General features: G+C 38.9%; 1 protein-coding gene and 1 long non-coding RNA gene across 2 annotated transcripts in view; one reads left to right on the top strand and one right to left on the bottom strand.

The window, feature by feature from the left end:
- si:ch211-186j3.6 (neural-cadherin) overlaps window positions 1–25,415 on the bottom strand; it is a 298,231-nt gene that overhangs the window by 115,515 nt on the left and 157,301 nt on the right. The window contains exons 16-24 of the mRNA XM_038700849.1: window positions 23,145–23,288; window positions 13,656–13,776; window positions 13,185–13,347; window positions 11,123–11,791; window positions 8,435–8,626; window positions 7,243–7,686; window positions 6,756–7,086; window positions 5,857–5,950; window positions 22–206 (exon numbers count right to left, since the gene is read on the bottom strand). Coding sequence (XP_038556777.1) covers window positions 22–206; window positions 5,857–5,950; window positions 6,756–7,086; window positions 7,243–7,686; window positions 8,435–8,626; window positions 11,123–11,791; window positions 13,185–13,347; window positions 13,656–13,776; window positions 23,145–23,288 — 2,343 coding nt within the window. The remainder of the gene's footprint in view (window positions 1–21; window positions 207–5,856; window positions 5,951–6,755; window positions 7,087–7,242; window positions 7,687–8,434; window positions 8,627–11,122; window positions 11,792–13,184; window positions 13,348–13,655; window positions 13,777–23,144; window positions 23,289–25,415) is intronic.
- Window positions 18,605–19,590, top strand: LOC119889929. Its single transcript, XR_005442178.1, has 2 exons — window positions 18,605–18,721; window positions 19,226–19,590. It is a non-coding gene; the product is annotated as an uncharacterized LOC119889929 (long non-coding RNA).

Below are 25,415 nucleotides of genomic sequence, written 5' to 3'. Positions count from 1 at the left end.
TCTCTGTAGTGTTAATCTTACCCGCCAGGCGAAGAGACCCTGAGTTGTAGATGGCTTCGTCTCGCAGCTCTCTCACGTGCACAGTGACAGTAGAGACAGCATCTGGCCAAACTCCATCAGACACACTGACCTGCAACTGATAGGTTCCAGGTGGGGCGTTCTCCTTGATAATCAGGAAACCTGTTCGCTTGTTCAGGATAAAGTAACTGAGGAAAAGAACAAACACAGAGACACCCACACCTGTTTTTTTTAAAAAGTACACTTAAATCACACAAACTTAGCCCTGGATGAATATGTTTAACCTCTCAACCTCAAGAATAAACACACTGAAAATTAGCTTTTAACATGGGTCCAACCTGACAAGCTCACAAAAACAAGTCACTAACAGCTGCATCCACGCAGTGACTTAATTCGCAACTTTCATTTCTTCTCTGTTCTTTTAAGAAATATTTGCTAATAACTCTGAGGTGTTCTGGAATGACTGTGGTCTACTGCAGATCCCCAGCATGGTGTTTGAAACATCTGATTTTAACTACAAGTGAACAGTGTGACAGCTAGATGGCCCAGCTTGAGCTACCTTCTGATGACTTGGAGCCTGAGAGGGTCAAGCTGCTGAATCTATAGGAATGACAGCTGGCGTGGTACTAATTAGTCATTAGGCTATGACTGATGACTCAGTCAGACTGCAGAGACCAGTCATGTCAGTTATTTGCCATCAAAAGGTCGGCATAGCAACCGGCTAAGCGGGAAAAAATGCTCAATATAACCTGCATGCTTATACATTACAGTATGTTATGGCTCACTCCACTCAGGTTGCGACTCAAATATCCACATAGGCTGTGGGTGTCCAGTGTTGGTGTCACAGTAGGGCATGTAGCCCTCTAACAGTGCTTAACAGGGACCAAAATGGAACAATAATTATGTGTTTTATGTTGGAGGCCTCTAACTCAACCGCCAGCGACGTGCACAGACATTTCGGTGGGCAGGGGCTCAAGTGAAAAAAACCCACACTTTTCATAATTATTCATGAATTTTTTTTTAGACAAAACATTCAATATGCTAACACAACTCTGACTTTCTTACCAATTTATTTTAATTCCCTTACACTTACGCAATTGTTTAATACTCAACATGTTTCCACAAAATAATCAGTTCACAGAGAGACCATGGTTTCTTTAGTATTCACTAGGTTTGTCACAAGAGCAGACTACAGCAAAGTAAACTACGCCACAATGTGCATGTTTTCTATGCTATTAGTATATATTTAGAATAAATGACTGCACCAAGGAGAGGGTCCTAGTTTCACTAATAATTTGTTTATTTTTCACAAGGTAATAAATCCTTTTAATTCTTTTGGTCTTATTGGATTACATAACACTTAATTTCCTTAGGACTTGGTTTCACATTAGAGGGAGCTCTTGTAAAGATCTAACAGCATACAACAAACTAATAGAATGGATAGTTATTAGATGAGGAGCCTACTGTCATAAATATAAAGTTACTGTTTAAGGTAGGACACTTTTTCATATAGTGGTCAATTTTAAGATTTTGGTCTATTTTGCTTCCATGTCTTCTTTTACTTTCATGGAATGGAGTTTGTTTTAATTCTACTAAGTTGTTGTTTTAAGCCTCGTTTGCATAGATTTCTTGTAAATGAACTGATCTGATCTGCATATTTACATAGAACATTTCAGGGGGAAAGAGTCTTGATGTAAGTCATTAACTGAGGAAGCTCTGTGATGATATGCTTTAGTTATTTTCTTTATCCTATCCACCTGCAGTGAAGTGTCAAATGTGTTCAAATTAGCGCATTTTAATTAGTTAACGCCTAATTTGCATATCAATGTGACGTTCGTGATTACATTATTAGACACAAATCTTACTGTATTTACCTGTAGTGTCTCCATTAAGTATGCTACAGTAACATTACCCTGTATGACCAACCATGATAAATTGCCTTAGCTAAACTAGCTAAAGTTATTACATTAGCTCAGTTCATGAGTCATGCATGTTAGCAAGACTTATATTTACCTTTTGTCTTTTTGCGAATTAACTGTAAACTCGAGGCACTAGTAGCTTAGACTTTTGTTCATCATCGTACAGCAGATAAAGTGCACTTTCTCTTGAGGAAGAAAAAGGGCAGGTGCTTGAGCCCCTTTTGACCTGTCAACCAGCCTGCTACTTCATGATCCCTGATCTTAAAAGGCAGGGATTTTAGACCCTTTTTAATGGGGCTCATGTTTGTGGACTCATCCTTGGTTTGCTGAGCGTGCATTGTGCAAATTTCTAATATCTTCATCTGCTTGGATAAGAGGTAAATACCAGCCCAATATCACTAAGAATTAAGCCTACATCCATGTTGTACATTTCCACACCTGAAGATTTATATTAAATGCCAGTGTAATGGAGTGTGCCCTTAATGTAGTGACGTGAAATCGTAATATAGCAAGATTGTGTGTCTCCAGAACTAAAGAGAAGTCTCTTGGATGAGGGAAGAAAGTACCTTCTGCGAAGCCCATTTGCCCTTGACCTCAACCTTCGTTGGACGTCATGTAGCAAGTTTGACTTTCACCTTCTTATTAACCCTAACCATGATTGGTTACCTTAACCCCAGTTTATCTGTCATAACCACAATCTGTAGTTACCATGCTCATATACTGCAGAAAGTGTGAATAAAAAAAAAAATTAAAGTTGGACCTGGTAATTTTTTTTTGGTTCCCATCACAATCCTTTAATATATTGTATTTGCTGATCGAATACTTACATATTGATCTGATCTTCTTCTCAGTCACAACGATAGACAAACACAATCTGGTTAAACTAATACCCCACAAACAATATGTTTTTATGCTTTTATTGAACACATGGTGTAAACAGCGCAAGGTGGAAAAAGTATGTGAACCGCTAGACTAATGACTTCTCCAAATGCTAAATGGAGTCAGGAGTTAGCTAACCTGGATTCCAATCAATGACACGAGATTGGAGGTGTTGGTTAGAGCTGCCCTACCCTACAAAACACACCAATTGTAATTTCAATATTCTAATGAAGCATTGCCTGATATGAACCAAGCCTCAAACAAAAGAGCTCTCAGAAGACCAAAGATTAAAAATTGTTGACTTTCATGAAGCTTGAAAAGTTACAAAAGTATCTCTAAAAGACGGTAAGACAAACTATCTATACAGTAAATGGAGAAAGTTCAGCACTGTTGCTACTCTCCCTAGAGTGGCAGTCCTGCAAATATGACTGCACAAGACTGCAGAATGCTAAATGAGTTTAAGAAGGATCCTAGAGTGTCAGCTGAAGACTTACAGAAATCTCTGGAAAATGCTAACACCCTAAGTGTGTAGGCGTAGCACACCAACATTAAGTTTATCAAGAAATTTTGCAGGAGAATGTCAGTGTCTTCCGTGTACTGTGAATGTTTACATGGTGTGTTCAATAAAAACATGAAACCATATAATTGTTTATGTGGTATTAGTTTAAGCAAACTGTGTTTAGCTCATGTTGTGACTTAGATGAAGATCAGATCAAATTTTATGACCAATTTATGCAGAAATCCAGGTCATTCCAAAGGCTTCACCTACTATTTCCCGTGACTGTATTTTCTTCTCATTAATACATTATTGATAGAAGAATAAAAGTTGAGATTCAGACTCCTGAAATTGATGTGACGTGATCCACTCGAGAAAAGTCATATCACTCTGTTGGAGTTGTTGTTACTATCGAAACACTTGTGGTTGTAAAGTGATGTTACAGAGTGGAGCTCTTTTATAAATGATCATTGGCTGATTACAGACACCAGATTGCAGGGAGCATTTTAACCTGACAACAAACACGTTTAGTTTTGGCCTGTTAACAAGTTACTCACTGAATTAATATTAATTAGTGCCAGTTGATATAATCTGCCATCAGCGACTTCTGTCGTTTTAACTTAGCACAGGCTAAAATGAACCATTGCGACCAAATAATTTTTCACATTCACACACTCAAATTTTCACTCCATAGATCGGTTTGGGAGATCTGTAGTTGTCTTAATCTGGGAGTTTGCAGAATTTTCCAACATCAATGTTCTTCTCTGGTATCAGGGTTAACAGGTGTCATAACAGGTGTTTATAACTTAGCACCTGCTGGCCACAAAACACTTTCTAAGCACAAACCAGCAGCATATGAACAACGGAAAATGTTGCTATAACTGTAACTAGTGTAACTATGAAAAATGAAATTTTTATGGAAATGCATTTTTACCATTTTGACAAAATAGTCAATAGTCAAGCCCTGACAGGTGAGCTAATATGTTAATTTAGGAAAAACTGAAATTGTCCTTAACAATATTATCATCCAACATACGTATAATAGAGTGAAGCAGATAAATCTGTGTGAGCTATGAGATATATGACTCAGTGTTCAAGTAAGGCTCAATACCCTTTCCCTGTCCGGTTGCCTGCTGGACCTGTTCCAACCGTCCAAGATGAAGACAGACTGATACAAATACTCTTTCCCCCCCCTCAGCCATGTGTATTACTGCATGATTTATACTGTGTTTTACTGATACTGTTTTTTACTGTAAACCAATTGCCCTCTGGTACAATAATAGAAAGTAAGCAGAGACGGTACATTAAAAAGAGGGAGGCAAGGGGGAAAATGAGATTGACTAATAGGCACAAAGACATGTGAGGACGCATTTTCACATGGTCCTTGTTTCCATGCTCCCCTTGTACAGTAAATTAGCTCATTCAAGTTTAATTACAGGAGGAAATCCAAGGCAGAACCAAGGCAAATCAAATAATAAACTACTTGTAGAGACAAGGGCCACATTAACTCATTTTACAGCATATGCGGAGGTCTATAGATTATGTCTTAAATCTAGCACTTAATTCCACATTTATCTCCATTAAAATCGATACTTTCCCACTTGGTACTTTCCAATTTGCTGAACCCTGCTTTTATTGACATTTATGTCAAGTACTTACATTACTGGCCATTTCTATCCCAGTCAAAGTAGGAAACTTGCAGTAAAACTATTCTAGAAAATGCACTGATGTGCTAAATTAAAATACAAATTTCTTTTCTGTGCTGTTTGTTTAACCAAACATGGTAGATACAAATACAATACCACCTTTTGATCCAAAACACCAAACAGTGAATGAAGTAGTGAGTGAAGTATACACGCAGTGAACCACAGCAGTTGTGGTTGATTTGATGCTAGAACGGGCTAATATAGGCTCTGTTTTGTGAAAAGCCAGTCCAGCAGTGATAAGACTATGTTCTGAACTTGACTTAGGTTTGAAACCCCAAGAGATAAGAGATGAGAGCTGTCATGAAATGTGAATGGATCATATTACACCCAGTCCTCTATGTGGGCTGAACTTTGACTGTGAGAAAGAAGGGAGAAAAGTTTGTCACTGTGAATTCAGCTCAGTTTGAAAGATATAGATCTCTGATTGTTGTTGGCCAAGACAACCTACATATACATCTGAGATAGTAATGATGGCTTTTGGACAATCTTGAGCACAATCCTTCACAAGTGCATACAAATAAAACAGGAATATTCCACCACCATCTACTGTGCACAATCAATCTGTCTGGAAAACAGGCAAAATCAACTTATATTTCAAAAAAATATATACCTTAGCTGTAGTTGTTGGTTCTAATGAAATACATTCAAGCTCTAACATAATACACACATTGCTTCGTTGAATAATCTGGTATTATATTATATGAGGTAAATTTTCACAATAAAATTGTTGTATTTTCATTCACAAATATTACATAGTGCAGCTTTCTTGTTCCTGTGTCATAGATCTGAACTGTAAGGAATCCAGCATGAATGGTTCATGAAGGCTGCCATTATTTACCTTGGCACATGTCCTTCAAAGACATACGTCTTGTTGTCCCAGTCATCCGGATCAGGAGAGTAGACCTTTCCAAGCACTGTAGTCGGCATTCGGCCTAATGACAGAAAAAAGTTTATTTTCCATTTTAAATGAACGTTAAGTCTACGCACATAAGTTTTGGCCTTCCTTTATTCAGGAAACCAGGATAACAGTAGGTGTTACCTCTCTGCATGTCTATCTCCTGTGTGTGCTGCCTGACTTATGCCTGTTATACCAGCAAGCGCTCTTCTTTAACTCCTCACTCTCTGAACCATATGTGAATTATTCTGAAAGTTTAGGTGCATACCTTGACCCTGTGGTTGTTTGTCTTTGCCAGAAACAACAAAAAAATCAGACACCACTGCAAACAAATTAAAACTGAAACTGATAATGCCATGCTATTTTTGCAATTAAATTAGGATTAAGAATATGAACAAACGCTAAATATTGTGACAAACATAGAAGTAACATTTTGGTAAGACGGGATGCTGAAGAAGAATAAAATAGCTGTGCTGTTGCTGTTAATTGCAGGTCAAATAGAGCAACGGCTTGCCTTTGTGACTTTATGAACAGCACCATGGGAGTAATTCTGACTAAATCCAATCATGCGGACAATGATAATGTGGTGTCAGTGAGTCGGCTGAGGTAGAGGTTAAAAACACAATAAAAATGGTGCGTTTCTGTGTGTTAATTACTGAACACTGATGAGGAATTAATTGGCTGGCAGTATGAGCTTCATCTACAGAGATGGAAAACTACCTTTAAGAGCAAAATTAAAAATGTGCTTAAAAAGATGACAGTGATACATGTACCTATATAGTATAGAGCTTGAACGCTTTATCAGTCACACCTCATCCTAAAGACTGACATGGCCCTCTTACCTCTGTGACTATTGATGAAAATCTTCTTCTCTCCCGCCACATGTGCGTGATCATTTTGATCACCGATGGTCACTGTCAGGGTGCTGGTCACTGTTTTGGCTGGACGGCCACTGTCACTCATAACAATAGGAATGAGGAACTCCTTTTGGCGCTCACGGTCAAATGTCCTCAGAGCCGTAAGTGTTGCCGTGCCATTTAGGTTGTCCTGGAGGTAGAAATCATTGCTGTGGCGATACTCGGAGGGGACAGTGAAGTGGAAGGGCGGACCATTCTCTGGAGAGTCATGGTCCACAGCTCGGATGAGGGTTGACGTTTGGTTCAATCTCACTACCTAAACAAAGAGGGAGAGCATAAGGGGTTGTGGCTTGCTCAGGGTGGATTTTTTCGTTCACGCCACTAGTTGAAGAAATGATCCTTTGCTTCTTCCTAACTTCCTTATTTTGACCAAATCATAACATTATATCAATATGTAACATGCTGAGCCTACCTGTGGTCCGGCCACATTCTCAAAGACTATCGGGGAGTATGCCGCCTCAAACTCTGGTCCGTTATCATTTATATCCAACAGAGGCAGCTGGACTGTGGCACTGCCTGTTAGAGGTGGCACCCCATGATCGGTTGCTATGACAACCAAGTGATGCAGGGGTATCCGCTCCCGATCCAGAGGCCGCGCCACAGAGAGTACACCGGACTGGTCAATGGTAAACAGCCCGTCAGGATCTGAGTCCTCTGATAGGCTATAGGTGATGTCTCGGTTCTGGCCTGAATCAGAGTCACTAGCTACCAAACGAGCCACACTGGTTCCCACGGTGATATCCTCAGGCAGTGGGGCAAGAGACAAGAAGTGAGGAATGAAGACAGGAGCATGATCATTATAGTCCTCCACCTCCACCACACAGTGCAGAAGGCTGGAGAAGTCCAGGTCTTCAACCTGAAACAGGAACCGCATACAGTCTCAAGGCTGTTTCCAAGGCACCCTACACCAATTGTGATTCTAGTGTTGTGCATAGTCAGCAGTAGGAATTTACCACCAAGAGCTAGTAAAAAAACTTTAACAACTTAAAGCCCGCTGTTTTAATATTTTTCTTTTACACACTTCCATCCACATTTGTGCTCACAAGTGCTGCAGCTGATTTTTATATCACCTTATAGAATTTGTGGTTATTTTCCAACTGCTACCTCTCACTGCCACCAAAATGAAAAGTTGCCTTACGGAGCTTTTAAGTTCCTGTCTGTAACTGACATGCGACACCTTCTTAGCTGTCGAAGGGGGGGCCGACAGGTTGGTTTAACAACACACAACTCTTAAGATCAATGCTTGTGAAATTTCCCAAAACTTTTTCCATTTTTAACGTTTGTTTGAACAATTCACAAAACTTTCCAGGAACATACTGTATGTGAATGTACCCAAACTTCAGATGTCTACTATAGTCCATTTAATATTTTCAAGAATCCAAAATCAGGAACCACAGCACCTTTCATCATTTGGCTTCTGCCAGTCTCGTCTCAGACGCCATATGCCCCTCACACATGCAGCATACCTTTTTACTGTCGTTTCTTTCCACAAAAGTGAAATTAAACCCCATAAATTAGAGAAAGGTACAGAAGCTAAATGAAAGAAGTATCAATAGTGCAAGTCTATGTGGATGAATGGGGCTTTTGTAACAGCTTCCACATACCTTCAGTGTGAGGTTGAATCTCTGTTCGCTGTGCCGTTCATAGTCCAGACGTTTCTTAAGCCTCAGGGTGCCGTGCTGCTCCTGCTTGTGACTGACCATGTAGAACTTCTGTTCTTGGTCTCCAGCCACAACGCTAAAGGTCAGCTGGGCATTTTCTCCAGTGTCTCTGTCCTCTGCAGCAAGCTCCAGGACCTTAGAACAAGCAAACAACATCATGTAAATAAAGTATAGGCTCTACTTCATCAGGAATATTGGCTTCTCACAACTTTGATACATTAATGGATATCTCTGGTAGTATGTTTTGACCATAACAGAGTAGCAGAGTTTAAAACAGTGCAGACAATGTGGTTTCTGGTTGTTAGCCGCTTATATTATTAATATTCTACTACAGTTTAACCAAAACTCTATAGACATAAATAGAGTTTCGGTTAAACTGTATTTTTTGAATTCTGCGCATTCAAGAAATGGGATCTTGTTGTCTTTTTGTTTGAATTGGTTTGGATATATAGGACAGTGCATATGCGCAGATCACGTGCACTTCACAGTTTCTTCCAATTATGGGGAAAAAGACCTGCCCTGAGATACTACCAGCTGATCTAGTTGTTAATTAAGAAAAGCAATGGCCTAGTGACACAACCAGCAGACATAAAGCAACATGGGGTATCCCACTGGAGTATTGATTGGGTACCTGATGAATGTACTCTAAGTCCAATATTCACCTCTTAGCACCCCCCCCCTTCAGCACTGCATGTATGCACGTATATGCTTTACTAAACATCAAAACTGTTTCTTGTTGGTTTATTTCTTTAAAGTGAAACACTTGAAAACTTCAGTCCATTATTGATTCCAGATATCAGCAGTTGCCATTGTTTAATTGCCAGAGGTGGGACCAAGTCATCGTTTTACAAGTCCGAGTCAAGTCTCAAGTCTTAGCCCTCAAGTCCTAAGTTGAGTCCCAAGTCCAGACTGATCAACAAGTCCAAGTCAAGTCCAAGTCTTAAACTTTGAGTTTTGAGTCCTAAACAAGTCATAACGCGCTCTTCACCAAATTTTAAAACCATTTAAAAAGTTTTGATAAGTTAAATATAAACAAAATGTATTGAATGAAGCTTTAGCCTGTACAGAAAGAAGGCAGAGGTGCAGTTTCACACAACAGATGTTCTATAATTTCATGAATTAAATTAAATGTTCATGTAGGGCTGCTAATTATTTTGGTCAATATTGAGATCACAATTACTTACTTATTACTCATTGCCATAGGAAACATTAAACTACTGAACTTCTAAAATGTAATACTTTCTTTTTAAAAACTATTATATGCATTACTCCAAAATCTCATATAGCCCATGAAATAAGAAACAATAATCCAACACTATTAACTTTGCAGCATCTACAGTACAAGAGGTAGCAGCACAGTTTCACCTTTGGGTGACAGATGGGTCACTGAGGGGGCTCTCTCTGTGTGTGTGTGTGTGTGTGTGTGTGTGTGTGTGTGTGTGTGTGTGTGTGTGTGTGCGTACACGGAGGGAAGCAGAGCAGGTGACATGTGAACCACACGAGTTGACGAAGTTACGTTACAGAACGCTGAAATAAAACCATGGTGTTTTGTCAGTGACAGAAACCAGCGGAGAGAAAACTATAAATCCCTATGATGTTAGAAGATGCAGGCACTGTGGATATTTTACAAGCACCGATCAGGTAAAGCAACAATGAACACACCTTTTAGGGAGGGACGAGAGCCTCAGCTGTAAAGTAAAGAGGTGCGCTGGAATTATAAACCACAAACATGAAACATCACCCAGCGCTATTATCGTTTTATCTTAATTAACTTGTGATAATTGGTGGAAGCAGCTTCACGCAACAGCTGCAGCGGCCTCTCTAACTGTTTCGACCTGACCTTTCTTTTCTCTGTGAGGTGGAGGAATTTAGAAAGCTGTGTGGCGCTGCGTCAGGGCCCCAGCTGTTGTGCATGCATTATGCGTAAAATTCATCCAGCCAGAGGGTCCGAACGGTTCACAGAGCGCCGGTAGTAGGCCTACTACACAACCCATTGTAGGTACTGGAGAGGCTCGCTGGGGCGTACAGGGCCACGGACAAGAGGTCGCGGAGCGGCCGGCCGCGCTTCGGACTGTCGGTGATTGTTCCCTCTTGCTGGAGGAAGACACACGCTCCACCGCGCTATGTTGATGCGCTGCGCAGTTTTTTATTTCATAATTTATATTTGGGCATGGGGAGTGCCAAGTCAGCTAAAGTCGAGTCGCAAGTCTTCTTTGATTTTGTCAAGTCAGGTCTAAAGTCATCATTTTTGTGACTTGAGTCTGACTCGAGTCCAAGTCATGTGACTCGAGTCCACACCTCTGCTAATTGCTGAATGGTCTTTAAAATATTGCAAGATATACTGTATCTAAGAAACTACATTCTAAATCAGAGGTAAGGAAACTTAAAAGAGGTTTTGTGTCCTAACTGGAATCTTGTACTGAGAGGTGCTACACTTGCTGTAAACAGGAAGCTTTCCTGAGAGGCTGACTTCCTTTGTGTAATGGGTTGTCTTTTTGGGAGATATTGGATGATGAAGTTCAGTATATCATCATCCACCACCATATGCTATGTTTACATTTGCAGAGGTAATTTAAAACGAATTAGACAATGGTTTTAGTGGAATAAGCTAATGCAATGGTTCTGACCCACCTCTGAATTGGGCTCTGCATTCTCAGAGATCCTTGCCAGGCAGGAATGATCAGTGAATCTTGGAGCATGGTCGTTCACATCCTTGATCTGAATGGTAACAGTTCCTGTTCCTGTCATACCTCCCCCATCTCTGGCCTCCACAACGAGGAGGTAGGTCTCAACCTGCTCTCTGTCCAGACCGCCCATGGCTACAGTAATGGTCCCTGTGGTGGGGTTGATAGTGAACATTTCTGAGAAGGTAGGCGCTCCTCCTACTTCGATGTTAGTGGCGTCTAAACTACCCATAATTCTGTAAGACAGCACAGCGTTCTGCCCGACAGCTGAGTCGTCCAGGTCGGTGGCTGTCATCTCCATCACAGACGTCCCTACTACAGAGTTTTCCGCCACGTCCCCGTGGCAGCTGGGGGCACAGGTGAAGACTGGCGCATTGTCATTGATGTCCCACACATTTATGATGACATCTGTGAAGCCAGTCAGACCTTCCCCGCCCTCGTCTGTGGCCAAGACGACGAAACGCCACACGGCCCGCTCCTCGCGGTCCAGGGTCCGCTGGGCGTAGATCTTGCCAGTGACCTCATCAATTATAAATTCACTCTCTGCACCCTGGCCATGGAGAGAGTAACGCAGGGCCTCCTGGTCAGCATCCTTATCTGGGTCAGACGCTGTTACCTGCAACATTGAAAGACAGGGAGGGTGATGAGGACGTGATCATTTTTCTACACTATTTAATTACTGAAATGCTGCTGCTTTGGAGTGACATCTTGAATGCGCTTCACAAATGCTCTGTGCAGTTATGAACTCTCAGGTAGGTAAACCTGGCAAAGATCCAGCCGCCTCAACCTCAACCCCCACCTCTCCTGCTTCTCTTCTTCTGTCTGCTCCTTCTCACTCATCCTCAACACATCGGCAGCAATTACACCCCGGGCAGGACAAAGATGTTTCAATTTAGCACAGTAATTGCAGTGTGATGTAGAGCCAAAATTAACTCGTGTTCCTTTAAAGAGTAAGACATGTGCTCTGAGAAAGATGAGGAGCTTGTCCCCCCACAGAAAAACGATGTACAAAATTACAACTTACGTTTACGTTTATTGTGGTGGCGACCTCTAGCGGCTGTACAGCGCAAAGACATTTATATATTACAAATAGCCATAAAGTTGTACTCCAGTGGTTGGGGTTGGGCGGAGGGATAGTAAGTTAGATGCTTTTCCTTTGTGAAACTTTAATAAAGTTAAGTAGTGTTAACTATGTTAGTCTTGTAGCATTAGCTTGCTAGCTAGCTATGTTAGTCTTAAAGGTGTTTACAGTCCCCCATAGCTCCTTACCCTAACCTTCACTGGGGTGTGTGCCTAAGTCTATTCTATGCGTGTCAACCGGTGAACACAACGGCTGATCTGCTAGCAGCTTGGGTTTTAAAGCAGTAAGAGGATTTTGTCTCATGAAATAGAAACATAGATAATAATAATAATAACAAAATAATTACATTAAGATATTTATTTCATGAAGGAACATTATTTTTAATTGTGACACACAAGTTAAAATGTATGTTCTGTTCAATACAACAGTTACATAAAACTCAAATAAATTTCCTAAAAACACCCACCCAAAAAAGGGATACAATAAATATTGGTGACCTCAATCACAATTAATAAAAAAAGCTTGACAACATTAGAGAAGTGAGGAATTGAAGCTGGAATGCGAGACTTAAAATGAATGTCCATTAAATTCAAGCCCTTGCCAAATGAGATGGCACAGTGCTGATAACGTAGTTTTTCAAAACCTGGGGTCTGTGGCAACATTACAGTGCTGGTGCACCACGTAAAACAAACCTCAGTGTCAATGAACAGCAATCTCACACAGTTTGCTTATCCAGGTGACCAACCATTCGTGCATAACACTGTTTGGCTCCTTATCTTGCATGTATTTGACAAGCAAGACAGGTTAGGTCTATGCTTCAGTAAACAGCCACTTACATGTGCGACACAGACAATATGCTAAGTAAACAGATGATTGCAAACAACTCTCAAAAGCTCTACCATATAGCTTAATAATGATTAGACTGTACCTGTAACACAAACACGGGTGAGCCATCCAGCTCCTCTGTTACGCTGCCGTAATACTCGTTAACGGTAAACACAGGAGCCTCGTCATTCTTGTTAACGACGTTTACCGTCACTGATGTGTAATCCTCCCATTTCCCATCTGAAGCCAGAACATGAAGCTTGTACCTGAGCAAAAATTTCAGCTTTGTCAAGGGCTTTCACAAAATAAGCAACAGTTTATGTCCAAATGTAGAGCTTTGTAAAAACACTTTGAATTGAAATGTTCTTAAAACACTTAAACTATTGGGGCAGCCTATAGCTGAATTACGGTATCAGAAGTGGAGGCTATGGTATAGTATACTTATTTTGATACAACAGGAAAATTAATTATATATATATATAGTATATAATATATTTTAGGTAAAATCCTTTCCATTCATGGAGTCAAAAAGCATTTATGGTTCAAAAGATTCTTCCCTGGAGTGTTTTCCTACCTTTTGTTCTGTTCATAGTCCAAAGGCTGGGCGATAAAGATAGTCCCCACCTCTGGTTCCACATCAAATACTCCTCCCATGTTCCCTGATGTGATCTGGTAGCGCAGCTTAGCGTTTCCACCTGCAGAATAGGAGAAGATGGAGGTTGAATGAACATTGACAGTTTGTATAAATAAACCGCAGTTACTGACAAAGCAGAGTATTGAAAGTAAGTCTTGCTGGAGCTGTGATGAAAAAATAGGCCAGGAGCATATCTCATGTGTTTTATACCATGAAAGAGATTTGGTAATAACCTGATCCCCCATGGATTGGAAGTCTCTATCTAGTCCACTGCTGTCCGTTTCTGCCATTCCACCAATCTGTCTCCCTTAACTAAGATAGACAGCATCACCCCGCTTTAGCTCATATCGAGTCTTTGGTGTGATCTGATTGTTATGAATCTTTAAACAAGAGGCAACCTCTGCCCGTACAAAGTTGATTATTATACCTGCTGCATTGGAATAGCATCTTCATGACAAGAAATCTAAGAAAGTAAAAGTCAAATATTTTAAAGCCATGCAAAGAAAACCTAAAGCCTGTGCAACAATTTGTACTGTAATGGATGTCTATACCTTAGGTGTGGAAGAAAAATATCCACTTTGTAGCTTTGTATGCATATTGCATAATAAGATTTATTTAATACAGTGGTAACATTTTAGAACATTTCTGATTAAATTACACACTTAAACTAAGATGAATATGTTTACTTCCATATTAATGTTAAGTATTACAAGACATTATGGATCAATTGGATAACAAAGAATGGAAAGCAGTGTAATGGGGGCTTAAATTAATCAGAGATACTTGATCCAAATGTCATATCTTCTGCTGCTAAGTCTGTGTGCAGGTTCTAAAAATGAAGTACCAGCACAACAAGGTTTTAGCCATCAAGAGCCGATAATAGCATTTAAAATGTTTTTAGAGTGCATTGTGGATTCAAAGCCAAAACACTTGAGCAAGTCCACATCTTTACTAGGTCTTCAGGAGAGAAAAGAAATAATGATTAAATGCATTAACAGACTCCTCCTAATACAAACACAATTATATACAGCGCACTTTCAGTGGAGCATTTGCTTTCTGACACAGGGAAGGTTTACCAATGTAATTATTATTATCATTATTGTTATTAATTCTATGTATTACCTTACAAGTAAAGTGAACTTATTAGCAAAAGAATGTGACAGACATAGGACACGTATGTAACGTTATGTAACTGGAAAGTTTAAATAAGTCAACTTTGACTTTCGGTCCTGTATACTACGTCACCTGACCCGGATAGGTCACAGTGGAGTTAGTTGAAAGTCCAGGGCGTCTCATGCACTGAAAGGTACCTCATGTGCCAAATTCCGACGGTTTGTCAAAGCATCGATATTTGACGCCCTGGGATTAGAACGGTCTGCATTTCCTGCACAATATATGGGCAAGGATCAACTTAAATAAGGCTGTTAATATTAACATAGTATTACTGTATACACAAGTAAACTCAAATTGAATCATAACCTATGGCTTTCAGGCCTGGAAGTGTACTTTGTCTCCCAAAAGTCAGTAAAGAACGCTTCATTTTTCATTGCATAATTAATACTCCATTGTTCCAAGCAATTTAAAATCATATTGCTGTGAAGTTCCCCCTCCCCTCATCTCCAATGTTCCCTCCCTACCTCACTTAATAATCTCTTTTTCTTTTTAAGCTCTGCAAAGCATTTTTAATAAAGTCTATTAGATGCTGATCAACAAAATGTTCCCCCCCAATGCAATTACTGGTAAATCCAAGGTCTGCATCTCAATCACTGTTGCATCTACCAACCCTCATGTTAATATAAAAGGGAATGGAGAAGCCTCTGAAGACGAGATGCGATTCACAGCTTATTAGCAAGATGAAAGTCACGGAAGGAGAGAGGAGAATGTACTAATCCAGAGCGTTTTGTACCGTCTGTCTGTTGGCATTTTAAATGAGACATTAGGGGATATATGCAATTGCATCCCTTCTTCTCACTTGCTGTCTTTCTCAGATTTTTTTCTAGTTGTCTCACTCTCTTAAGTATTTAGAAAACTGCTGAGACCCAAAGGACAAAAGAAACAGCAGAAGGAACAGTTAAAATAAACAAAGTGAGAGAAAATGAATTTTGTTTCCCAGTTGTACCAATTTCAAAACTCTTTCCAATCTCCCTGGATACTGTACTTTACTGAAACTGGAGTATACAGTTAAGAGAGCAGGAACGGGAAGAGACACACACACACACACACACACACACATACACAGGGCATCATCTAGTGATTTGGCGTGTCACCTATTTGTCTCACGTGATGCACATGATTTTCAGCAAAATATCATATCAGTGTCATATTGACACACTAGGAACACAATATCTTTCACTACAGTTTCAATGTCTATGTCTGTAGAATATATCACAGACATTTATTTTTATTATTTTATTAGTATTTTAGTTTTTATGCTACTTAAGCTTTTTCTGTCCAAACTAAATATAAATGACATTTACAATGAAATGAAATGAAACATTATATTATTGACGGCCATTATCAAAGGTAAACTCAATGTAAAAAGATATCGATGGCAGTAGCAGCGCTGCAGCAGCAACACTGTCCAACACTGTGGACACCACTAATGTGCGTGTTCAGCGAGGTAGCGGTCATGCACAGGTAGAGGTAGGTGGAGAGCAGATGTACCTGCCTGAGAAGGGAATGACACTGTTGCTTTGCTGCTGCTATGGATTAAATGTTTTGTTGTGTAATGACGTTTAACTATGCAAAATAGATGAGCACAAGAAACAGCTTTGATATAGCCAACATAAACAATGTAATGCTAACTTTTACTAATTTACAATCTGCTGGATTGCCCACCCAGGTCAAAAAGAAGTGCTCTTAAAGGCACTGAAAATATACTAGAAATTCACATAGTATACTTATAGTACATTCATACTCCTAACGGGCTTACTACAAGTATATTAAAGATATATTCTCCTGAGCTTTAACATACTTCTCAAAAGTATACTTTGTAATAAAGTATACTTAATTAAACTTTGTAATAAATATATACTTAATTAAACTTTTAATAAATATGCTTAAATAAAAGTATATTTTTTTACAACATTTTAGTCAATTTATTAAAAATATATTTATTTAACTCTTAGTAAATATTATTTAGGTGTACTTTGTGGAAGTACATGGTTAAACAATTACACTTTTAGTGGGTTAAAAATATATTTATGCCAAACATGTTTCATTGTGTAGATTACTGCAAAATATTGTAATTATTTATGTAATTGCCACGTGTTTCAGCCTGATTTCCTGAAGTATGATTTTTAAAACATATTTTTTTAACATTAAAATATGTTTTTCAAAAGCTTATTATTTCTTTTTTTTTTTCTTTTCTTTCTTTTATTTTAGTTTAATCAGGTAAATAGCTCGTTGAGATCAGAGACCTCTTTCATAAAGTTAACGGGGCCAAGAAGGAAGCAGCACATGTTGTTAACGTAACGTAAGTTTAACGTGTGTACTGTCGTTGAGAGGGAAGCTAGTTTTGGCCAGAAATCATTTTGTTCCTCAGGTTTCCTTTGTTTTACTTTACCGACTCGGACTTGGAAGGTGGACACCACAGACATAATAAGAAAAGAACACAGAAGAGAAGAATATCCGGTCAGCTCCCTACAGAAGTTAAATGTGAAAACAGCTAAAGAGGCGTGCCTGGCAAGTACAAGCAGGAGAGGACAGACGCATATACTGCCGGCTGTCCTCTTTCAGGGTAAGTTTATTTTTGTTAGCAAGACAACACAATTGTGTAAATTAACTAAAGTTGAGCTCACTCTGGGTTTGAAAATATTTTACTTGGTGGATAGGTCTGGTGTGCATTAGCTAATGCTAGCACGTGGATTAGTATATTTGTTAGCTAACGTTAGTTAGCATTTTAATAGCTTCATAATCAAGACAGCAACTTTCGTCTGCTCTAAACAGTGTTGGGAGTAACGCGTTACAAAAGTGACGCAATTAACGTTACAGTAATGTGTTGCTTTTTGCTGTAAGGCAGTTTTTAATGTTCCTAAAATTTCTGTAATATAGAACCTCAGTAACCTGTTGCTGAAATTTGATGCATGAGATTTTAAGAAGGCAGGCCTGTACATGTGTGTTTGTGAGCCCTCAATTCTGCTTTTTACACTGTTAAAATCAGTGAGGTCATTATCATAGTAATAAATGCAACTAATATGTTGCTGTCTGTGTGCTAAAGGTTCACATTTTTATAGTCTACCTTACTCACATAAACAGTTTACAGTAAGTTATTGGTCACTGTAATCTGTAACGTTAAAGACATCACCACAGTCATTTTTGTATAAATTCACTCTAAAATTTAGCTGAAGCTATGAATCATCAGCTAAGCATCTGCGTTATACTATTCAAAAGTGGATATCTTCTAAAGGTACACTGATTTCTCTTCACTGCAGCCATGGAGGGGGTAATCATTACAGTGACCAATAACTCTGTTATAACAGCAATGTTGAAGTATACATGCATATTGTGGAGAATTGTTTTAAGACATGCTTGAAATAATGTTTTTATGTACTGCAATGCCTCACCACACGATATAATAGCATGTGATGTTATGTAAAATACTGCTCAACTTTATGTCCTTTTGTATGGTCACTTTTAAAAGTTGAATACAGGATGTATTCAACTTTTAAAAGTTGAACCTACCCTTTGCCAACTTTAACCAACTTAATGCTAAACCCAGATTTGGAATTTCCTGCCTTAGTTCAAGAAAAGGAAATAAAGAATAATAATAAAGATTTGCAATAAGAATAGATTTACAGTGTTTATAATGATATGCAAATGAAGAACTAAACTAGGTGGAAGTACTGGCCTAACTGAATTGTATTTGTATATTTATTATATCTCATTTGCAACTGCATTTCTTTTCTTTTAGAGCTTCCTGGGATCGTTGCCTCACTCAGAGGGCTTAGAGGCCACGGAAACCTCAAAGGACCAGCTGGACCCTCACAAGCTCAATGTGCTCATAGGTATATCTGGCTCCTGCACACGATCACTGTTTTTTCTCTCAACGGGGTCAGACTAAAGAAACAAATATTCTTGTGAAAAAATAATTTAATTTAAAATATTTTAAGTAATTGGCTACTTTTTGTACTTCACAAATTGACTGCTGTGTTAATGTGAAATGATGTAGACAGCACAGTTGTTAAGCAAATGTGTATGTTTGTGTTATTTGTTGTACCTGTTCAATAACATTTTATCATATACAGCTCCTTGGCTGAATGTACACTAGTGTTTATGTAATGTTTTTGATCATGTTGTAATGGAAGAACTGAGCATTAACTGGGAGGGGTCCCTTGTGGAAAATCATTTCACCTGAACCTAAACAGTTAGCATTATTAGAACAGCTAGACATGATGTCACATTGTGTTTCAGCAAATTTAAACAAAATAAAAAATCTGACAGTGGTTGTTAATTAATTAGAGGTAATATTGCTTTGAAATAGACAAAATCTTTGCTTTTCCCTTCCACAGATGCTGTGTGATAAAGCACTTTCCAAATCCCATAGTGTCTGCAGTCACAGAAAATGCAACGAGTCCTACTCAAAGATAACCGACCCTCCACTCCAAGAATAAGGATGGACATTTTTCAGTTTCAGTTTGGTTCCACCATTTGTACTGTATGCTTGTGACGGAGTACCTTCACTGCAGGTGAGTAAGCGCTTGGACTGCCATACGTTGCTGTCAAAGTTGCATGTTTGGTACCCTGTAGACCTGTGTTTGAATCTGGGTAGGGTGACACATATGGTGTCAGAAGTGGGATATGTGGAGTATACCAGTAATATATTACTAATAAGCTGAATTGCTAATAAAAATGTTCAGGGAACACTTTTATAATATATTTAAACTGTTCTTCAAGTATAGCACAAAAGGGCATTTTAAGTTAAATTTAAAGAAGTATATTTAAATTATAGTAAAGGTACTTAAAATAGGTCCATTTTAACACAACTAAGTATATTAAAATATATTGCAATTATCTTAAAGTTGACTTTAAGTATTTCTAAAATGACACTTAACATACTTTAAGTTGTTCCGAAATAACACATTCATTATATACTTAGTATAGTACAATTAAAGTGCATCCAAAAAAAGTGCTACTTAAGTATATTTCTTTTTCACTTGGGTGGAAAAGTAGCTCTGAAACACTGCAGAAAATTTCACCCCCTCAGCTCCAAAGCTCAGGCTAAAGTTCTTACCATAGTGAGGACTGATTGGAACTTACTGAGATGTTGAGTGGAACGTGGCAGGAGCAGCCATGTTTTTTGGACAAAACTTGCCATTTGAATTCATTGAAACCTCTGAGTGAAGCCACCTTTCAAGATTACAGGAGGTGAGAATTTCCTTTAAGTACCTTTGATATGCAGCATGATAGCTCATTTCTAAAGAGCAATGGTAATCTACGAAGACAATTTAATAATGATTATATATTTTGATTCTAAATTAGGTCTCGCTAGTCTTTGGTTTCAGTCGAGCCAATAAAAACAGGCTGTGGGCTGAGGCTTCAGGTTTGGCATCTGAAAATATCCAAACTTTGTACATCTTTACATTCTGCTTGTGCTTTTCTCACCTTCTTTCTCTGTTACTTTGTGCATTTTCCTTTTTCTGTATTTCCAAGACAAATTGCTCCACTTTACAAAGAACTTCATCACTAGCTGTGTATGTGTGTAGTAGTGACACCAAGGTCTGTTTAGAGAAGCATTTGTAAAAACTTTCATGAGCTGATATCAGCACCGAGTATCACTACTTAGTTACGTGAGCTGAAATTTAAAGATTATTTCTCTGGGGGTCATTTTGACAAATTCTGAATGGAAAATGAGAGGTAATGAGGCCTTTATGAGTCCGAATATTGATTGGCTCTGGTTTTCAAACAGGATTGTCAACAACTTGCTTCCAGGCAAAATTAATTTAGACTTTCTGCAAAGCAAAACCACTAGCAGTAGCAGTAAATATGTGAGCAGCATTCCCAGGCATTTCCTGGGTGAATTTCAATTGGGTAGTAAGCAGGTAGTCCACTTATAGATGCTGTAAGCTATTGAGAGCTTCTCTGATGTTAGGCTCTCTCTTCTTCATACGCACAAACAAACACAAGGCTGCTATTTTGCTCCCTCCCAAGAAAATAAAGTCACACATATAACAGGAGCATATTTGCAAGTCTAATTTTAGTCATCTCTAAAAATAGTCACAAATTGTACCTACATAGTCACATTCTGGATGATTTACTATGCTCTATAGACTTCCTGTTTGTAAGGTGTGAATGACAGCCCCACCATTTCAAATAAGTTGTGTAACAATGACAAATGACAGAGACAATTATTGCACCAACTGAAGCCGTACTCCATATAATATAGTAATAATACAGTGAGTTAAAATTGAAAATACTACTAGTTTACTAATACTAGGTATTAATATGTGTCTTCTTTCTATGTTCTTAGACAGATAATTGGAATTTCTGAACATCCATCCAAAAATCAGACAAGAAAACTAAAACTTTATCTAATCAGCTTCAAACTGAATTAACTGAATTATAAAAAACATGGCTTCATGTGAGAGGAGGTATTGTTCATGGTATAATGGCTTTTCTAAATACTAAATATAAATAGAAACTTTTCTTAGTGTTCTCCTTAGGGTTCCTTTAGGGCTACTGCATTTTCAGTCTCACCATTCAGGAAACCCCATATTCAGCCATTTCCAGCTCAGAGCCTCTGATTAAACTCTACACAACCCGTCCAGCACCAAATGGCAACAGACAACAACTGCATTTATAGTCAACACTACATGGTGGTGGCTGTGTAACTCTTAGCTTGTTCCGGTTGTTACCCACCTAGTGCCCAGACATCAATAAATACAGCAGTAAATGTCTAAAAAGAGAAAATATGTTGATTGAAGTTACAATACAGTTTTCCAGTCTGCAGTATTCCAGTTCTTATATTTCTTAACTTAAGTTTTGTACAAGTGTACTCTCTTTTGAATTCTAAATAAAGAGCCATCAGCCCTACTTCTCTAAGTCGTCTCTGCTCTGTTGAAGTGGAAACAATTTTCTTCAGCTGTAAACTAAACTATCTTGATGTCTACTTCAATCACCCCTCTGTTACGCAAGCCGTGGTCACTTCCAATGAGGAATTCTCGGTTGATTTTGTTGTTGATCTGTAACTACCATACCTTTTTTTCCAGTCAAAGGCCTACCCAGTTTCTAGATGCCTTTTGATAGTATAAGCCACAGTGCTCAAACATACTCTGTGAGAGACTCTTTTTATTCCCCAGAGTAATAATGGTCTTGTCTTTTCTGTCGCAAGCTGACATTTGCCTCTGGCCATGACAGCTGAGTGCCTCTGCATGTTCCATCACAGACCTGCCTCTTTGTATTTCAGGATCTTCTGGCAAGTTCTCAGACCCTAATGAGACCTCTTAATTAGTGCTTTATTAAAAAGGCAAGTGTATTGAAAGGTCAACCAAGTTATGCCTATGTATATGGAGCTCTAGTGAAAGTTAAGTCAGGACTATTATTTTGCATGCTTAGGTCTGTAGTTCATTTCTTATACCATCCTGCCATTCAATTTCCTGCTGTCATTATCCGGGGCTGTCAGTTGTGATATCAGCTGTTCCAATAGCAGGTCACATCTATCCAATAGCACAGCGACATACCTATTATAGTCTTCACAGATTCATCAGCTTTATCCTTTCATCAGCCTATCAACTTCCACAGAGTCACCAGCCACCACCACCACCAGTGTCTGGACTCCATGGGAGGATTTATCTCTCTGCCACCCCCCTTGACTACAAAAAATGTCCCTGTGGAGTCAAACACCAAAGCCTTTCTGTCAAGACTAAGCACAATATCATCTGCTATTATAATAATCACTATCTTTATCTTCATTCACTTCTACCTCCTAATTGAACTAATATCGGATGTTTAACAATTCTAAATGGAAAAATACCTCAGAAGATTCCAGGGTTTCTACTAGCTGCAGTGGCCTTCTCCTCAACATGTACAGCAGAACAACATCTTAACAGTAAGAAATTTTTGACTAAAGTGAAAAAAAATAGTTCTAAAGCCCAAAGTGTGAAAGTACACATTACAACGCTTGAGAGCATCCTTCTTTGCCTTACATTGAAAGGTTATATTAAATGGTTTCTTCTGCAGTGGCTGGTTCAAGCTGGTACCCCCTTAAAAGTAAAAGGGGTCAGACAAAAGCAGTGAAGGGAAAAGAGAATGTCTTTCTTGAGCGAGCGAAAAGAGAAACACTTCAGCAATGTGCTTGAGTAAATGCGCTCAATTATGGATATACAGTACCGGCCACACCATCACTCCTACACTTTTCATTTCGTATCTACATCGAACCATTCCAAGAAACACACATTCGCACTGGAACTTTCCTTTATCCATGCTACCCACCTTCGTCCCCATCGTTGGCACTGACAGTGAGTATGGCGAAGCCTACGTCAGCATCCTCATCCACATCAACTTCATAGGACGCCTGTGCAAACGCTGGCTTGTTATCGTTCACGTCGCTGATAAAAACGCGAACATATGCCGTGTCTGAAAATAAAAAGATAAGAAAGTGACAGATACAGCGAGAGAGAGAGAGAGAGAGAGAGAGAGAGAGGAGGAGGAGAGAGGCGATTATAAACATGAGGTTGTTCTTATTCTGTCAGCGTGAACATGAACATCTGTCTATCTCTCTTAGGGTAGCAACAATTTTGTCACTTTTCACCAGCGTGCACACACACATATGCAGATCGAAAAGTAGCTACTTCTTCATGCGCAGAGACACAAACAAAAATAACATCTTTTTTTTCCTCTCCCATCCACCATTGTCTACCACTTTTCTATTACATCTGTCATCTGTCTCCACTATTTCTGTCTATTTTACCATTAAATCCAGCTGTTTCTGTTTTGACTTCAGCATCCACCCGCAGGCTGAAATGGAGTACAAAGCACCCTTGGGGTATCAGTGTGAGGCTCGGTAGTTGAGCAACCCAACATACTATGCTTCCTTTGATACTGTATCAAAACCAGCATCATTTGAAATACATGCTTCGAGATGAGATAAATTATTTTACTCAGGGTGAAAGAGATGGTATAGAGTTCATGGCACAGATAGGAAACTAATGCAGCACTTGGAGCTATAACAAAACAAGTCGCAGATGCCAGGGCTTTGTACACGTTCAGGATCTGTCTGAGAGCAAGGTGGGGAGGGATGGAGGGAAAAAACAAAATGGATAAGAAGATGTAGCAGCAATCCTCTCATCCTCCCCCGTCTGTTAATGCTGCCTGCTCATTCATGATTTCACACTTCTAGAGACATGCATGTGTAAAAATCCCATCCCAACCTCACCCCATGCAGGAGAGCTTGTTTACTGTCTGTGAAAACAGTGTTTATTAGGGTTATTTTTGAGACCACTGAACAACATTCTCCTGTCTCTAGTCTGCAACATCTCTAGATGCTTCACATGTTTGTACGTCTGTATGTGCAGATGCGCAAAGTTAAAAAGAAGCAAACATTAACATGTCCCTCTCTCTTGCACTTCCTTTAAATCGTCTTTTCTTTTTCTTTTAATTATTTTCCCAGATGACATATAGCCAATATGTTAAGTGCATCCAGCAGCGGGGGCAGCAAGTGCCTCTCGCAACAAACACCATATATGACCCATGCTTACCATGTAGCAATTATAAATTATTACATTGTCATTATTAGTTATGAATTGTGCATTACTAAAATAAAAGTGCTGCACCACATAGATAAGTTACAACATAACAGTCATACATCCTCCATGATAGATGTAATAGCCAATATACATTTGGGTGGAGATGGAGTAGTGGATAAGACACATGTCTCTGGTGTGGAGGACCCAGGTTCAATTCCGACTGCGACATTCACCAATATGTCCCTGAGCGAGACAGTTATGGTGCGTTTTATTTACCTCGGAAGTTTAAGGTTGGAGCTGGGAATGAAGTCTCACTCGAGATACTACATATGTCAGAGGCCTGTGACCTCTGACATATATAGTAATTGTTAGTTGCTTTGGATAAAAGTGTCAAATAAAAGACAAATTAAAATTGTATCGTTGATTGGCCTCTTACCTTATTTACTTTACTTTACTTTACTTTATACTTTATTCAGTCCCATCACTGGGAAATTGTCTTGGACAACGTGCAAAGTCAGTACATACAAAAACAACATACATTAAAAACAAAATAGAAACAAGTGGAGACACAATGACAATCAGTGCATACAATGATAGAAAAGAGAGGTAAATATATGTAAGACACAATGGCAATTCACAGTATTTTATCTCTATTTAACGCTATGATTGCAGTAGAAACAAAAGAATTTTTCAGTCTGTTAGACCTGCACATCAAAACCCTATACCTCTTTCCTGATGGTAATAATTTAAAGTGGGCATTCAGGATATGAATATCGTCTCCAACAATTTTCTTAGCATGGTTTAAGATAGAAGCATCAAACATCTCTTGTGGTGATAATCACTCCTCACCCCCTATAATTTTAAAGGTGGTGTGTACCAAACGTCCTAACCTCGATTTTAATTGGACAGACAAGTTACCATACCATGCAGTGATGCCACATCTAATCAAGCTCTCGAAAATAGATTGTTAGAACAAGTACATGATTCTCTGATTCACTCTGAATGCTTTTAACCTGCG

Source organism: Micropterus salmoides, unplaced genomic scaffold, assembly GCF_014851395.1.
Source record: "Micropterus salmoides isolate LMB-PRFRI ecotype aquatic unplaced genomic scaffold, ASM1485139v1 Ms_hic_scaffold_6, whole genome shotgun sequence".
Lineage (NCBI taxonomy): Eukaryota > Metazoa > Chordata > Actinopteri > Centrarchiformes > Centrarchidae > Micropterus > Micropterus salmoides.
Note: the sequence above shows the minus strand (reverse complement) of the source record. Positions and strands in the feature narration are given on the sequence as shown.